The 16,685-nt window shown below is 38.0% G+C and overlaps 3 protein-coding genes across 5 annotated transcripts; all 3 read left to right on the forward strand.

Annotated features, from left to right (window-relative positions):
* Positions 1-1,647: 1,647 nt before the first annotated feature.
* On the forward strand, positions 1,648-5,365 carry si:ch1073-303k11.2 (leucine-rich repeat neuronal protein 4). The gene is made up of 2 exons (XM_044363716.1): positions 1,648-2,331; positions 3,210-5,365. Exon 2 carries the CDS (start codon positions 3,212-3,214, stop codon positions 3,977-3,979), a length of 768 nt encoding a protein of 255 aa, XP_044219651.1. The 5' UTR covers positions 1,648-2,331; positions 3,210-3,211; the 3' UTR covers positions 3,980-5,365.
* A 289-nt stretch (positions 5,366-5,654) lies between these two features.
* tstd1 (thiosulfate sulfurtransferase like domain containing 1) lies at positions 5,655-7,916 on the forward strand. The gene is made up of 4 exons (XM_044363735.1): positions 5,655-5,757; positions 6,845-6,973; positions 7,265-7,427; positions 7,712-7,916. Exons 1-4 carry the CDS (start codon positions 5,751-5,753, stop codon positions 7,764-7,766), a joined length of 354 nt encoding a protein of 117 aa, XP_044219670.1. The 5' UTR covers positions 5,655-5,750; the 3' UTR covers positions 7,767-7,916.
* Positions 7,917-8,737: 821 nt separating this feature from the next.
* On the forward strand, positions 8,738-16,527 carry zgc:195212 (DUF4554 domain-containing protein). Of its 3 annotated transcripts, XM_044364719.1 has the most exons (14): positions 8,800-9,367; positions 9,568-9,691; positions 10,917-10,970; positions 11,069-11,193; positions 11,409-11,492; positions 11,579-11,634; positions 12,147-12,218; positions 12,412-12,607; positions 12,684-12,807; positions 15,071-15,229; positions 15,381-15,502; positions 15,656-15,766; positions 15,971-16,069; positions 16,186-16,527. In XM_044364719.1, the coding sequence occupies exons 1-14, from the start codon at positions 9,347-9,349 to the stop codon at positions 16,234-16,236; spliced, it is 1,398 nt and encodes a 465-aa protein (XP_044220654.1). In that variant the 5' UTR covers positions 8,800-9,346; the 3' UTR covers positions 16,237-16,527. The 3 variants fall into 3 exon arrangements, with proteins under 3 accessions (XP_044220653.1, XP_044220652.1, XP_044220654.1); XM_044364718.1 differs by having other exon boundaries at positions 8,738-9,367; positions 11,111-11,193; positions 12,147-12,570; XM_044364717.1 differs by having other exon boundaries at positions 8,742-9,367; positions 12,147-12,570.
* The last annotated feature ends 158 nt before the right edge of the window (positions 16,528-16,685 follow it).

Genomic DNA, 16,685 nt, shown 5'->3' on the forward strand with positions numbered 1-16,685 from the left:
GCAATTTTGCAAGTTCTGAAAGGGCAAACAACATGTCCTGCATGAGCTCAAGCTCATTCATTTTTTAGGAGACAGATTATAGATGTGATGGAGATAGTTTTGATGTTTGAAATACCTTTTTTATTTTGGATTCTTTCACATTCAATCTTAATCTGTACATCTGGACAATATATTCATGCGTGTACACAACTGTACAAAATATACATGCCGTATATTGTGTGTAAACAGAACATTTATACATAAAGTACAACTCTGTACTTTATGTCCATTTCCAGCAGTATAATTTGGCTGTTTCTTCAAAGAGTTAATTAGTCTCTCATAGTTTATTGTTTCTGTTCACTCAGCCTCATTCTGTGTATATATACTATTAAATCATTTTGCTTCCATGAGAACACAAGTTGATTTATACATGCAAATATACTTTCTCACAACCTCACTAACGTATTTGCTGTTGTAAAAGAAAAATTCCTTGTGTATGCATGTGAATCTAAAATATACTAAGAAGAAGTCTGATAAATTGTCAGTTAAAATGTTGAGACTGTTGCAGGAAGTGTAATTGTACTTTTCTATTCAGTCCATCTTTTACTTCTGTACTGATGTTTTGCTTGAAGCAGCCACCCAGTGTGAGAGAGCAGTGTCATCTTATTCAGAAGAAAATTTTAGTTGGATTTAATGTACCATCCATTCTCGATCCCAAGTTGCATATAGGCAGCGCTATTACTGACATCTCTCACAACAGTCTCCACCTTCTCCGAGCATTCACGTAAGTTCAGCATCTTTCCTAGAATCTCACATATCACCAGAGACTTTTCCAAAGAAGCAGCCATTTATTTAGCTTGGATTTAGTCATACTTCCTTTAGTGATAGACATATGATACAGTTTTAGACATAATGCAGAAGAATGCAAATTGCGAAAATGGTTTACCACACACCCAACTCAGAGCCACTCGGAAATTGTAGTTGTTGATTTCTTTCAGCAATTTTGCAAGTTCTGAAAGGGCAAACAACATGTGTTGCATGAGCTCAAGCTAATTCATTTTTTAGGAGACAGATTATAGATGTGATGGACATAGTTTTGATGTTTGAAATACCTTTTTTATTTTGGATTCTTTCACATTCAATCTTAATCTGTACATCTGGACAATATATTCATGCATGTACACAACTGTACACAATGTACATGCCGTATATTGTGTGTAAACAGAACATTAATACATAAAGTACAACTTATGTCCATTTCCAGCAGTATAATTTGGCTGTTTCTTTAAAGAGTTAATAAATCTCTCAAAAGTTTATTGTTTCTGTTCTCTCAGCCTCATTCTGTGTATATATACTATTAAATCATTTTGCTTCCATGAGAACACAAGTTGATTTATACATTCAGATACACTTTCTCACAACCTCACTAACTTGTTTGCTGTTTGTTAAAGAAAAAATCCTCATGTATGCATCTGAATTTAACAAAAACTGATTTTAATTCCACTAAATTCAAATTTAGGCTATTCTGAGAAGAAGAAGAGAAAGAAGAAGGAGAAGTGAATCCTTTGAGATTAGAAGTTGGGAAAGAAAGAGACTCTTGCCCTGTTTTTTTCGTCCTCATCTCTGCGGGCACGGGCACTTGGAATAAGAAAGAACTCGCTTACTTTGCCAGCTTTACCCCATAAAAGGATGAGAGAGGAGAGAGCCTTTATCGTTTCCCTCCAGCTTGTCACAATGGGGGCTTCAAGAGGTGGAGGGGGTCTATAATAAATACACATGCATGCATTCTTCACCCCCCACACACATAAACACACACTGAGGTGACCTTGTGTTCCTGTTCGTTTCACGAGAACACCTGCGGAGTGTGTAGGAAGTTTGTAACTTTTAAACAAGTAATCAAAAACGGACAGCTACACCTTAGACTTGCACAAACACATTCTGCAACAAGCACAAGCCTGCCTCCCCACTGCTACTAAGCAAATTAATATGCTGAGCTGCACACAAACACATGGCGACCGTACCCCCCTACCCCGCCTTTCCCAGCACACATTCACACAAAAATTCCACACAAAGAAATATAAAAGAGCAGCGATAGCTGGGTGGAAGCCCTGTTGAGACAGAGAGGGAGAGGCGAGAGGTGAAAAAAGACAGAAAGGAGAGAGTATGAAGGGGAAAGAAGAGGAGAGAGAGGCACTGGGTTGAGAAAAAAAGGGGGTGTTGAGGAGGAGGAGAGAGTCTGAAGGCAACAACTTAAAACAGTGAGAACAGAAGACGGAGTGGGTAAAACGCTGAGAGCAGACGGAGTGGGAACAAGAAAGAAAGAGAGAATAGACTTTTATCGCCATCAAACAGGTACAGTAAACCATTTACAGCTCTTTGCTTGCTTTGGTTTTCGTTCTCTCTGTCGCTACAGTAATATATCTATTGGCCAGATGCAGAACACTGAAGTGATTACATGTTTATTCCTAGAGATTCAGTCATCTTCGTTGTGTTACGTGTCATTCAAACGAATGAGAAAAGATCTTCTGACTATTATAGTGAGTGAGTCCTTTTTTTTAAAAAAAAAGAGAAAACAGAACAGGGTGTAAACTGAAAATCCATTTTGCACAGTCTGGGTTCCCACAGAAAACATCTGGCTTGCTGCCAGGGGAAAACTCAAGCGCTGACAGGCTCACCCCAATAGTTGTATTTTATCTCCCGACACTTCATATTTATTTATTTAAATCGGTTTCAGCCTGGAAACTAGAACATGATGAATGTTTGTCTATTCACAAAGTCATATAGGAGCTATAAATGTTAATGAAATAGCATCCAGGTGGCTCAAACCTGAGCAGAGAAGTTTATTTTTTTTGTCTTATCATTGCCAACAAACCTTTCTTGTCTTTCTCAACAGTGACATATTGAAATATCTAAAGAGAAAAAACATCACTGTGGATCCTTGTTGGCATGTCTGTTTTCTGTCACCATGATAACTACTACAACAATAACTTCAGCTTCTTGATTTCAGTTCCTTATTTCAATCTTTTTTTGCTCTTCAAACATCACCTCAGAATTGGCCTCAAGATAAACTTTTAATATAAACTACAAGGTCAATTGAGAAACAATCAGTGAAGATTTATCTCTTCACTTAGACTGAATGGATGAACATAATTGCACGAGTTGAGGATTCATTTACAGCTGTATTACTTTTGTACTTACCGTCTCATCACTCCTGTCATTTCTGTCCACAGAGATGATGTCACAGCGCAGGAACCTGGCTTTGCTTCTTTTTCTGAGTGTCTCACCTCTCCTCCACTCCCACCTATTCACTCACGCCGCCTCTACTTCCCCTCCCGCCACTCATCCACGGATCATATTGAGAGATGATTATTATGACTATGATGACACAGACAACCACAGCACTCCTCCCAAAGTGCTGACCCCTGTGAAAACTCCAATTCTGCGGTCCCAAATCTGCCAGTACAAACCCTGCTTTGAGAATCAGGAGCCCTGCTCCGAGCTTTCAGCCAGGACTGGGTGCCTCTGTCCTGGGCTCAGCGGGGATGACAAGCCTCCTCATGCTCCACGCATCCAAGACCTGCTGCTAGTCAAACAGGGGGACAACAGAGGGAAGGTAGAGATCCAATGGTGTGCTCCATCTTCTAAGGTGTCTGGGTACAGAGTGGTGGTCGAGAGGAGTGAAGGAGATGTCCTGGAGTTTGGGGACACTTCGCGACGAGGTTTAGTGGGGCATTTGGAAGTTGGAACCAAGGTGTGCGTGGAGGCGGTGAACAAAGCAGGACACAGTGAGCCCTCAGAGTTCTCCTGTAAGCGGTATGACCCTCCTACATCTCAAGACCATAAACTGCTGGCGGGGATAGTAGGAGGAGGAGTCGCCCTGCTTGTGCTCCTCATCATAGCAGCCGTGATCCTCTGGCAGTATCAGATGTTCAAAAAGGCAAAGAGAGACTCCAATGATGGACTTGGGAACCCTTCTTATAGCAGAGAGGGAACTCTGTGATCCAGTTCAGTACTGACAATCCATCTCATTCTCAGCAACACTAAACAGGCCCTTTGAGACAGAGGGGGATGACAGTGTGATCAGGAACAAAAGCAAGTTCTGAGGTGATGTTTTTATTAATTATAGAGTCGAGAAGATGTTTACATTCATGTTTCAAGGAATATGTAAATATATTGGAAAATGAGCAGAGGTGATCAAGGAATACCACTAACAAAGAATTAACTTTGGTTATTTTAGGGCTCGATCTACGGGTTTATTTGCAGGCAAATTAACCTCTGTAGGTTTACTTTAGTGTTTTTAATTCTATTGTGGCTCTATTTAATTGTAAATATTATTTTTTAGGATATAACCTTAAGACTAAAACTTTTGTAATAAACTAAAACTTATTTTAATAAAACTGTGTAAAATGTCTTGGTTGAATCTTTGCTTCCACTAGAAAGGTTTTGCAGATATACTGTGCAACGTAACATGCAATTATAGGAAAGTCTCTGGAGCTTTACTAAGGTAGACCTAAAGATATTCTTTCATTTGTGTTTGTTTCCCCTCTAATTTATTCAGATTTTAAGTACACTTACTCAAGCACTGAATTAAAGTGCAATTTTAAGGCACTTGTACTTTACTTGAGTAATGTAATTTTATGTTACTTTGTACCTCTATTCCACTGCATTTCAGAGGGAAATATTGTGCTGTATTGTACAATTATTTAATAGCTATAGTTTTTAGCTATTTTGTCAGATCACTATTTTATGCATTAAATATAAGATCAGGCTATAAAATATGTGTTGTTATAGATTAGACTACCCAGTAGTTTAAGTTGTTAAAATTAGCTTACACATTAAAATGCTGCTTACATGTATATGTCAATGAATCAGTATTAATATTCCAGTAATGTTATATATATGATATATAACTCTCTAAAATAGAATCTATTCAAGCTTTGATGAAGGCTGCTCAAGAGCTCAAACTACTCCTTTAATCTTTCTTGTGTAAACAAATTTGGAGGGCCAAGGAGGGGAGGAGGGTTCAGTTTCTTTGATATGCTGTTTTTCCATCTGGGTGATTGGACTGGGGATTTCAAGATCCTGTATACTCTGCAACAGTAGACATATGCTATGTATCTAAATATGTGTGTACAAACAGATGATATAAGCTTGGCAGCTACACTCTATGGTTTTTGTTTCTTTCCTTTGTTTTTTTCAGCTTGTTTCAGCTTGTGGTTAGAGGCCGCTCTTTGTTGAGTTGTTTTAGTAATGTAAAGACCCTGGACAGAGATGTTGATACATCTGAGTTTTTGATTAATGTAGAATATTCTTTGTATGATAATTGATTTTGTGTTGTGTGCCCTGTATCCTTACCAAACTACAAGGAGGGGGGGGAGCAATAAAGTTGGTCACAAAAAATATATATAACTCTCTAAATGATGCCATTTTGCATAATGAACACTGTTACTTTTGATACTTGAAATACATTCTGCCGCTGATACTTGTGTACTTTTACCTGTAACAAGATTTTGAATGCAGGAATATTTTTTCATCGTGGTGTTGCCACTTTTCCTGACGTAAAACATCTCAGTACTTCTCACTGTGTAAGGATATCAAAGCTGCCACCACCAGTGTCATGTGAAAACAACGCTAGTGAGAGATTGATCTTATTGGTCATTCAGGGTAAGTCCCGCCTTCCTTCGACGTCTAAGCCAATGATTTGTCACCAAACAACGTAACCAGGAAGGTGTAGAACTTCTCATTCATATACAAAGCTTCATGCTGCCAGGATGGCAGGTGAGTTTACAAATGATATTTTACTCACTTCACACACTGCTACAGTTCAGTTTTAACCAGTTTTAACCGTTGAGTTTTATGAATGACCTGAAACGTCCCTAACGTTAGTTGAGAAACTTTAATTAGCTACAGCTAAGTAGTTAAGATAGCTAACATCTGTAATTTAACTGTTATAGTCGGTTAATAATAAAACTACCACAACTATTGTGGCATTAGCATTATTTTTAGACTGCGTTTAAGGTTATGGTTTGTTCACTTAACTATCTCGCGCAAGAATTCCACATTTTAAATGAGGAAACAATTCCTTGTGTAAATAATAAGTTATTTATTATGCATATATACCCGCTTCAGCATGACTCAACAGACAGCAAAGGTGTAGATAAGCTGAAGCCGGAGGCAGCCGCTAGCAGCACCATACAACAAACCATGTTCATAATTTTACCCTTAAATGAAGCAAAACATGATAAGTGCTCGCATACCGTGCATCAAATGACTGTGGGCATTGTACTCCCCTTTTCACACACACACTCACTACTAAAAAATGTACCAACATGAGGGAGCAATCTTCAGGAGTAGAATGAACCCTGTAAGTGGAGGTGGGTGCCAGGGTTTATCTTTTATATTTGCCTGGTTCAAGATTTTTGGTTATTTCAGCAATGTAAGCACAGCCAAGTATGAGTAATGAAGTGTGATTTGGTCTCCTGTTTCCAATAAACTCAACTCAGGACATCTGCTGATACCAAACACTGATCAGATACTAGTGCTGTCTTTTTCCTCAAATTCAATGTGGATTGGTCATGTAATTGGCTGAAACCAATGCACTTATGGTTTGGTCCATGCCTAATTATCCAGCTGTTTGTATCCATGCTTGCAGCTCTTTGTGCAAGGACCCCACAGAGCAGGTCTCATATTAGCTTTACACAGTCACACAAACAATAGTTGCTTCTCTTTAAAAAGGGCGGTTGATAATAAAATCATGTCTCAGACTGTTTTATCGCTCAAAGCCTAACTTGAATGGTGCAATTTTATGGAAGCATTAAACCATTGAACCATTGAGCCTTTCATGTGGTTCCTCTCTCATTACCAGTCACCAAAGAAATCTCCTACGAAGATCTGAAAGGGCTTCTGGGAAAAAGCCAGAATCTCCTCCTGGTTGATGTCCGCACTAAAGAGGAAGTGGATAAAGGCCGTATTCCAGGATCCGTCCATATCCCAGGTGAGCTTCTTTTAAATTGTGTTAAAATAAACTGGTGTGTAGCACAGCCTCATACTTAACACAGATGTTTTATTCCCTCAGCGTCACCACTTATCATTCTCAAGTTCTCCTGGGTGTCTTGTTGATCATACTGGATTATGCAAAAATGCACAGTGGTGGATAAGTCAGTGATCTGTTGTCTGTTTTTTTTAGGTTCTGCATGTTTTGCATCAGTTATTAATGTTCATGTCTATCTGTTTAATTTTAAAATACTTTTATGCCTCTCCTCCCTTCCTCTCTTCGAACATTCAGTCGATACAGTAGAAGCTGCTTTTGCAATGGAGCCAGAAGAATTCAAGGCAAAGTATGGAGTAACCAAGCCGGCGCTGGACGCCCCAGAACTGGTGTTTCAGTGCCAGATGGGCAAGCGAGGGGGGATCGCCACAGCCAAGGCCCACGAAATAGGATATATAAAGTAAATAAGTTGTGTTGCTATGCATAACACTCACAGCCCATCATACTTTAAAAGAGACAGTCCAAGTCTCGTACAATAATAGCCCTTGCTGTTTTTAGATTCATGATGCCCCAACAAAAGACTCTCACACACTTGAGACTCAATTTCTACTCTGTTCCCTCACAGGAAAAAAGTCTTTGACTGTCTACATGCATTACTTTCTGTTCTTAAATATTTATAGATGTATGTATTTCATGTGTAATGTTGACAACTTATACATTCTGTGTCTCTGTCTTGTGTTTCAGTGCACGTAATTACACGGGAGGATACAGGGAGTGGTCTGAGAAAGAGGGAAAGTGATTTGTGTTGAAGGAGAACCTCATATAATATCCATAATATAAGTAAATATGTAAGCTAGACACATAATACAGAGATATTGTGGTGTTTGTTTTGTTTTCATAGTGCATCACTGTATTTTAAATGGATGAATAAAATAAATCATGTTATTTACTCAGATTTATGTGTAGTGTCTATCTAAACATGTAAAAACTGGGAACATCACTGACTTGAAAAGGTTTCACCAGACTTCCTGTGTGTTTAAAAGATGTGGAGCATCAAATCCACAACAAACACACAGTATTTTTCTGTTATAGGTGCCTAATTACAGTGACTCATGGTCATTTTACACAAAAATAAAATATTAACGTTGGTATTTGCGGTGAACTCACACATTTAACAAAACTTGTGCTATGGGGGTGTAGAAAGCTTTAATGCACAAAAATATTCCTCTTCTCCAGTGATATAAAGTAACCAAATACATTTACTAAAGTGCGGTACTAAAGCACAATTTTGAGGCACTTTTATTTAACTTATTTCCATTTTATGCAAATTTCAGAGGGATATATTGTACTTCTTGCTCCTCTACATTTACTTAATCGCTATACCGTGATAACTTCTCATTTTGGTTTTACATAAAAACATGATTAGCTAATAAAATATGAGGCAGTAATACAAATTAGAAGCTCTGCATACCCACACAGGTGTTTCCAGTTATTGTGATTCATTAGACTTACTCAAGTTGGAGTTATGCAAGGCTATTTAATGTTTTACGTGAGATAACCAATCTCTATGTGCTTATAAGAATAATAAAGACGTAACTTCACCAGCAACAAAACTAACAAAAGTGAGAAACACATCAGTCAGGCCCAGTCTGTGCACGCCCACACAGTCCTGAGTAAAGCTTTCAAACAAAATGAATGAAAATACTTGTGGGACTGGACCATGACTGTGCAGGGTCTGAGATACTAGCAGTTTATATAGATAGATAAGTGTATTTTGATAATCTCAATTGGGTGTTACAGCATTACAACAGGCTTGAATCACTAAACAAACAATTGAACAAACACTCAACTGAATAATGAAAACAAAAGTTAATAAAACTGAACCACAAGTTAAAAGTAGGACCAAACCGTGGTGCCAGGTCCTTGATGTGAAAAAGTTTGAGAACCACTGGTGTACTATATTTGTGGAAACTGAAAATATGTGGTCTAATTTGGTCTGGATGGGATAAAAAGTAGTAAAATCTCCCTTTTTCAGTTTCCACAAATAAAATAAGGTTTCACAAATCGGAAACTGTTTTAATGAATCTTTGGAGTCATTTGACAAGACTAAGTGTGTGGTTTTTGATGGGATGGGAAAAAGCAGTGAAATTACCCTCTTTTCTGTTTTCATAAGCTAAGTAAAGGTCTCATAAATCTGAAACTTTTTAAACAGCGTTAAGGCGTTTGCTACGTTGTTCAACATACTTTCACAAGTGTAAGCGGTGGAAAAAAAACTGAGAATCAGCCACTAAATATCATATTTATCTGAAGATAACTTCAGCTTCTTCCTCCTTAAGCCAGTTTGCCGCGAAGTTTAGCTCATGTGTCCAAACACTGAAGATGCTCAGAGAAATACAGCAGGTAAGTTAATGCTGAAGGGTTATTCTAGCCAGAAACACAACGTTACAACGTTTAGACATAAAAAAACACATTTGTTATTAGATAGTGGATCCGAACTCATTAGAAAATAGGACTGACCCATCTAGCGAAGGTTTGAAGCTAATTAACGTATAGCATGCTAATGCTAATGCTAAGCTAGCAGTTTGATATGACCTTCTCAGGTGCTGCGGTTGGTCATGATTTTGAGAAAGCAAAGACAACAGCAGGGTGTGAAGACTGCTGGGGGGCTTTTGGTGCTGCTATGGCCTGAAACAGGAGCTCCAGTTCAAAGCCTGAACTGCACTGGTAAGTTTTTAGTGTTTGAGTGAGCTAACAGTGGAGTAAAAGTGCCTAAAAGTGAGATATATCAGCATGTCTGGTGGGAAATATCTATCAAAAGAGACACCAAATGTGCTTCAACAGAGGTAGGTTGTTTTATAAAGTGACATAGTGCATTATGTCAGGAAAATATACATTTTACTATCACTGTTTTTATTGTATATAAAGGCAAATCATCCTGTTAAGTGGAAGAAGGCATCAAAACGTTGATACAATGAGTTTCCTTATTCGTAAGCACATATATGTTTGTTTAATGTTTGAGAGTACAATTATAAACACCTATCCTAAAACACAAGCGGGCACCATGCCCGATTTCAGGCATAAAGCAGTTTTAAATTCATATAATAGTTAATTCAATACATTGTACACATTTCCTCCTGGACAACTTTTCAGGCTCACAAATCTTTTCTTACTTTTCTTACTTACAAGCAGAAAACAGTTGCAACTAATGATAATTTTCATTATTAGTAATCTATTTTAATCAGTATTTTTTCGATTAATTGCCTAGAAACCTCAGAAAACAGTAAAAAATGTGCATCAAAATATCCTGGAGTCCAAGGTGATTTCATCAAATGTCGTCTTTTGTCCGACCAATAATCCAAAACCCCAAAATATTCAATTTACTATAATTTAAGACTAGAAAAAGCAGCAAATTCTCACATTTTAACATCAAATATTTTGCATTTTTGCTTTAAAGATGTCATAAACGATCAATCAATTATCAAAATAACTAGCTAGTGTAGTTAAGTTGTGATTAATTGACTTATTGTTGCTAATAAGATGTTTTTACAGTATATAACCAGAGCTACTTTCCACAACTCATGCTTTTATGAGTATTATAAAGTAAGCAATGCATTTTATATTGTTTCTGTTTGAAAAATGACATTGATAACATGATTATTAACCATCCATATAATAAATAAAATGAGATTTCAGATAAAGATCTGCAAGATAATTTCAGAGAAATCTGACAACAAATTGCAATCCATCCAGTAAGTACAGGTTTGGATACATTTCAAAATGACTACTGTGACAGTGGAAAAACTAGAAGACTAGAGGAATATTATAGCTCTGAATTTAGTTTTATTTAACTCTGTTCTCACGTTGTAAAAATGATTCAAATTGAAGTGACATTAATGTGGCCGGCAGCTGTTAGCATTTCATTCTGACAGTTTTCTCATTCGTAACGCAGTTGCAGCTGCTGGTCCATGGTGCACGGGGATTAAAATGGAAGCACTCCAAGCTGGCATGTACACACACACACACACACACACATCTAAACACATACTGTACATACATCCTTAGTTTGTGTATATACTGTATAACCTCTCTTTGTTGCATTAGTCCTCACAGACTTGAAGGAGAGCATCATGTTTCCCTGTGCAGGGCCGTGTCCTGAACCTGACCCTGAGGAGCTGTGTGCCTTCACTGATCTGCACGGTTCCCTCAGATTACTGCTGTCCTTTCAGGTACAAACAACAGTGATTAGTTACAAGCATCTTATTGGTCTGGATAATAATTACTGATGTTAGAGGCAGATCATTCTTAAAAATTTTTAAGCAGTTCAGTAATTCTCTCATCTAAAACAAAAAAACATTAACTGTAACATTTTTAAATTGAATATACTGTCTTTCAAATGAGACTTTTCATAGATGATCACACATAATCTTTTTACACTATACAGATGAAGGATGCAAGACTTGTCGGTCCAGATTGGCAGCCTCATATTGAAGCTTTCCTGCACACATTCAGTTTAGCTAACGCCGGGGTAGGATCAGTTTCCCTCTGACATCTTTCCACAGTATTGTTCCAAAAGTATTGTTCCAAAAAGCTGACTGTCCTTCATTTTCACAGATCAGAATACACCTCAAATCCAAATTCAATCAGCAGACCATCCAGCAAGAATTTAGGTATGACTCAACTATGTAGGCAAAGCTCTTAGCCTCCTTTTCTGGTAAATCTAGCAAATCTCCCACCCTTCTGGTAAATAACAGTTTATGACACTTTAATCTCTTTGTTTTTTCCTTATCTATAAATTTGGCATGAATTATATATTCTGTAGTGATTCATCCAGAGTGACAAAGTGTAATTAACAGAATTTATCTATTTGTTTTATAAAGTATGTGTTTTATAAATTGTAGGGCTACAACTAACGCGTATTTTCATTATCGATTAGTCTGTCAGTTATTTTAAAAGTAAACATTTACCTCACAAACAAAGATGTAGATCAGATTTTGATAGTGGCTTTCTGTGTTTTTGGCTTGTGGCAGTTACAACATAATAACAAAAATAAGATAACAAGATAACAAGATAAAGGCTCACCAGTTAAATCCCCTCAGGTGTAAGACAGTTCATAAACTTTAATGACTAATGGGAATGTCTGTTTTTATGAATTGCTAACATTATGTTTATTGTCTTACAGAGTGAATATCAAAAGTAAAGTTGCTCGTGCAGTCCAGCCATCACTGCTCTTGGATGTCACCAGCAGTACACAGTCAGTAGTGCTGGTTGTTTGTGTGGATCAGTGTTGTGTTGATTACAGAACCCAAAAGGCTCACGAGTGTAACCAAACTCAACTTTATCTTCATGTATTAATGCTACAAAAACATGTTGGAAATCGTGCTGTCAAGTGGACTCTTGGCTGCAGAACGTTTTCTCTCTCTCTCTCTTTCTCTTTCGATTTGAAGTCCCCCGGTGCGTGTGAAGACAGGAAACTGGTGTCAGGGAGGTCATCCTGTTCTTGGAGGCAGGTTTCCACTAAGTATCCCACCAGAAGCCATGGACCGAGGCCTGTACGGAGAGCTGAGCGTCCAGTTTGTCACACTTCTGAGCCCTTGCGTGCAGCAGTACCCTAATCTGGCAACGCGGCTCACTGAAATACAAATATCCTTTGCTGATTGTATCACATAAGAAAACAGACAAGCACACAGATTTTTTCCTTGACTTCACATGTGTTCAGGTGTTGGTATACAGCCCCAGTAATGTTCCTGTAACTGGCCCTTCCGCCTTCTTCCAGAACCTCCCTGCTCATCTGGACTGTCAGGAACTGGGCCTGCAGGGCCTTCACTGCTCCTCCTTCACAGGTAGACCGCAGCCACTGCAGGGTAACACACATACTGATGGTCAGATGACAGTGTGGAAACTGAACCTGGAGTAGGTCCTAAATACAGAATAGGTAAACCAGTCTTAAAAAGTGACTTTCTGAAATACTCAAATTTACTTCTTGAATATGAGGCCTGAGTTGCACATGACTAATGTGGACCATTTGTGTTTATTCCATCGAGAGAGAATGTGCACACAGCCCAGCCTGAAGCTGCTCATAAAAACTTTAATGGACCACAAAAAAGCCAGTAATCTGAACCAGAGGAATAAACGAGACAGAACAATGGAAGTTGAAAAAAAGAGCACTCGCACAACACAAAAACAAGTACCTTAAAGTGACCAGCTCTTGGAGTGGTGACATGCTTTCCGCTCCGAGACAAAAATGCAAGTCCAGGCACCAGCAGGGAAACGTTCACCGCTGATTTGTACAAATGTGTCTCATGTGAATTACATTCATATGCAACTAATCTGCACTGATTCACATTGAAATTCACAGTGCAAGAAAATAGAGCAGGAAGTTTGGTGGTGAAATGGTTTACAATGTATTTGAGTTGGTTACAGATTTCCATCCCGTTTTATACCAGAAATCAGTGTTTTTAATTGCCGTATTTAATTTCGACGATGACCTTTCTTAATTTTAAATAAGTGGGTTCAGCTGGAAACACCTAATTATACTTCAATCTTTTTTCCGTAATGGATTTTGTAAGATTTGCAGATCGGAAAAAGTTGAACATTTTGCAGATGTGATCATGTGAATGTTTTGTTCAGTATTTTGATTCACAAAAAGTCATCTGGATAGTATTAAATTTCCCCCAAAGGGTGTGGAAAATAGTTGAATATCAGTGTAATTCTTGTGTAAAAGTGTAAAATGTTCCATTTTCTTCACACATGCAAAATGGTTTTGGAAAATTCAATTCAATTTCAATTCAATTCAATTCAATTCAGTTTTTTTTGGATAGCACCAAATCACAACAGATGTTATTTCCGGCACTAGACCGTACTCTTTAATATACACAAACCCAACATTCCTCTATGAGCGACAACAGGAAGAAACCTCAAGCAGAACGGGGCTCTGGGTGGACGGCCATCTGCCTTGACCGGTTAGGTTGAGAGAAAAGGAAGGAGGAGGAGAGGAGCGAGAGAGACACAGAGAAGCACAACAACAATAACAATAACAGCGATAATAAAAGTAGAAATATGACGAATAATAATAGCAGTAGCAATGATTTAAATGATTTAATCAGTATTACTGAGTGTGATTCTCTCTACTAGCTGGTGGTTGGTCTTCTGTGAAATAGTTCAAATAATTCTTTAGTGTCCAGTCAACAGTCAGCGTATCTAACTTAACTTCTGCCTTCTTGAAGGTGTAATGTAAACCTTCATTAAGTTCAGTTAATTCAAAACTAATCTAAATCTAAGTTGGTTTGGTGAACTGGTTTACTGTAAAGAGACACTTTACTCTTGAACTATGTAAAATAGTTCAAGAGTAAAAAAACTATTTAAAATAGTCAAATTTAAGAACTGGCCTGATTTCTCAGAAACTGTTGTTGCATAATGCTAAGTGTTTCTTTCCCTTGTACTTTACACAATGAATCACAACCACAAGCAAGACCACAGATCTACATTAATCACAAGTAATAAATTCATTCCTTCACGCAACATAAACTTCTCACACTCTTTGGCCCCCAGAGATCTTCTATCACAAACATTATCGTAGTAAAGGTTGGTTGACCTGGAAATGGGTCACATTTTGAGATGCTAAAGCTGTTATTTCCCCACTTTCATATAACATCTGCTGAATCACTGAACTTGAATGAACTCAAGATACAAGAGCTGGAAAACCAACTGTCAAAACAATGACCTGCCCAACCCAAAGGTTTACTTTATCATTACCACAATGTTAAATACATGTGCATTTTCTACAACCCACTGTTTTACCCATGTTCCTTCAGCCTGTCCAGCCTTGCCATGTGTTTACAGTTTGCAGTGGATTTCATCACCAATAATTATGTTTTTGTTCCTTTTCCTTCAAAATTTCAATTGGCAAAAATATATTTTGGCCTTTTACTGAAGAGTCATGCAGTGAGACAGGAAACAATGAGAGAGAGGGGTGTGACTTGCAACATGGGTCTCTCGGCTGGCAATCAAACTGTGGATGTTGTGGTTGTGGTATGTGACTTAACCATTAGGCTACCAGGGAGCCCTGCAAAGATGTTATTAACCTTTGCATTTTTCCCTCTGCAGATCTTGCCCATAGCAGCGGCATTGTGTACACAGTAGAACAAGAAAACTGTGAGGAGCCACAGCGAGAATCAAGTCTTCTCCCCATGAAACAGAAGCTCTTGATTTTCCTCTTCCTGCAGCACAGCGACTCCTTCATCTCCCAGCTCTCTGATATTATGGGTGAGAGACAGCTGCAGTATGTTTAATCACACAGTGCTGCATTGAAGCTAGCATTTGGTCACTTTTGATATCCTTCTACTATGGCATAGTACAAGAAGAAGTTACCACTGCAGTTGTGGTATCAACTGGGTTGTCTGTAATCCTACTATAGCTACTGAGGCACTGATAGAGCACCACCTGGAGGATATTCTGAACAACAACAGCCGAGCGGTCACAACAGCACTTCAGACTGAGCTGAAGAACACACTGAAAGCCCAAAATCACAGAAATAAGGCAAGCAAAGTCTGAGATACACAGACACACACTAACTGTAAGAGTTGAAATGTCTCTGCGGCTGTGTGGTTTTGAAATAATGTAGTGTTTGTTCCTATAATAGCGTGTGTTTGGGTGTTGTGTGTGTGTGTGTGTGTGTGTGTGACATGTAAGGACCAAGAGAAGCTGCGATCAGCTGTTGAAGTGATTCTCAGTTCGTCCATTGGTATCGTGAGCTGCAGCAGTAACATGGACTTCAGAAATGCCTGCCTGAACAGCATGAAGGTGTGAAAATATGAAAATATTTGAAAATATATGTGTGGATCTAGTCAATTATATACAACATAATTTGACATGACTCGCAAAGATGTTATCAGGTCATCTGATACACTGCAAATATACCTGTTACATACAGTACAGGGATACATGTATATGCGTTGATAGCATGACAAAAGTCAGATGTGCATCCATAATGTATCTGTTTGTCAGGTGTCTGACACTCATGAACTGTCGGCCTCCCTCCGTGAATCACTGAGGACGGTGACATCATGGAAATTCATTCCCAAGGGCAGGTGTCACACTGCTCAGGTGAGCAAGATGAGATTGTTGATCACCAAACTGATACTAAAAAAAAAACACTTTAATCCTTCTAGATGTTGGATTTTGAACGTCACCAAACATGTGTTATTTCATTGCTTTTACAGATGGAAGAGCATCCTGAGAGTGATGAAGAGCCCACAAGAACAGAAATCTGAGAACGTTGTGTGTTTTAAAAGAGTTCTTTTTCTGGTTGAAAGCTGTTAATATAATAATATAATATATCTGCAATTTAAGGCAGGTAGCAATGCATTTAGGAATTGTGCTGAGAATAGAAATATCTATTTAACTTTTAATTTAAAACAAAATACATCTTTTTCATTATAGTTTGTGTGTTACAGTAGATATTGCTTTAACATAGTTTTAAGACCAACATTGAACTGCAGTTTTGGATTTTTTTTGACATAATCCTGTGTTGATACCCCTAAATAAACAATGTGGTACAATAACATGAGTATCTGTACAATATAATGTCCTTTAATACTAGTTGCAGGTTTCATGAAGTGTATAAAGCTTTACTGAGACTGTAAGGTTGTATTATATAGTAATGTAAGTTGTGGTATTGCATCTGGGTTCAAAACAAGTTAAACTGGGATATCAAGACTGG

Source organism: Thunnus albacares, chromosome 10 (genome assembly GCF_914725855.1).
Source record: "Thunnus albacares chromosome 10, fThuAlb1.1, whole genome shotgun sequence".
NCBI classification, from domain to species: domain Eukaryota; kingdom Metazoa; phylum Chordata; class Actinopteri; order Scombriformes; family Scombridae; genus Thunnus; species Thunnus albacares.

Bases quoted from the DNA above. Each gene is read 5' to 3' on its own strand.
- si:ch1073-303k11.2 (XM_044363716.1), top strand. From the start codon at position 3,212: ATGATGTCACAGCGCAGGAACCTGGCTTTGCTTCTTTTTCTGAGTGTC.
- tstd1 (XM_044363735.1), top strand. The intron at 6,974-7,264 runs GTGAGCTTCTTT...TCGAACATTCAG, and splicing joins AGGATCCGTCCATATCCCAG to TCGATACAGTAGAAGCTGCT. The intron at 7,428-7,711 runs GTAAATAAGTTG...CTTGTGTTTCAG, and splicing joins CACGAAATAGGATATATAAA to TGCACGTAATTACACGGGAG.
- zgc:195212 (XM_044364717.1), top strand. From the start codon at position 9,347: ATGCTCAGAGAAATACAGCAG. The intron at 11,194-11,408 runs GTACAAACAACA...TACACTATACAG, and splicing joins GATTACTGCTGTCCTTTCAG to ATGAAGGATGCAAGACTTGT. The intron at 16,070-16,185 runs GTGAGCAAGATG...TTGCTTTTACAG, and splicing joins GCAGGTGTCACACTGCTCAG to ATGGAAGAGCATCCTGAGAG.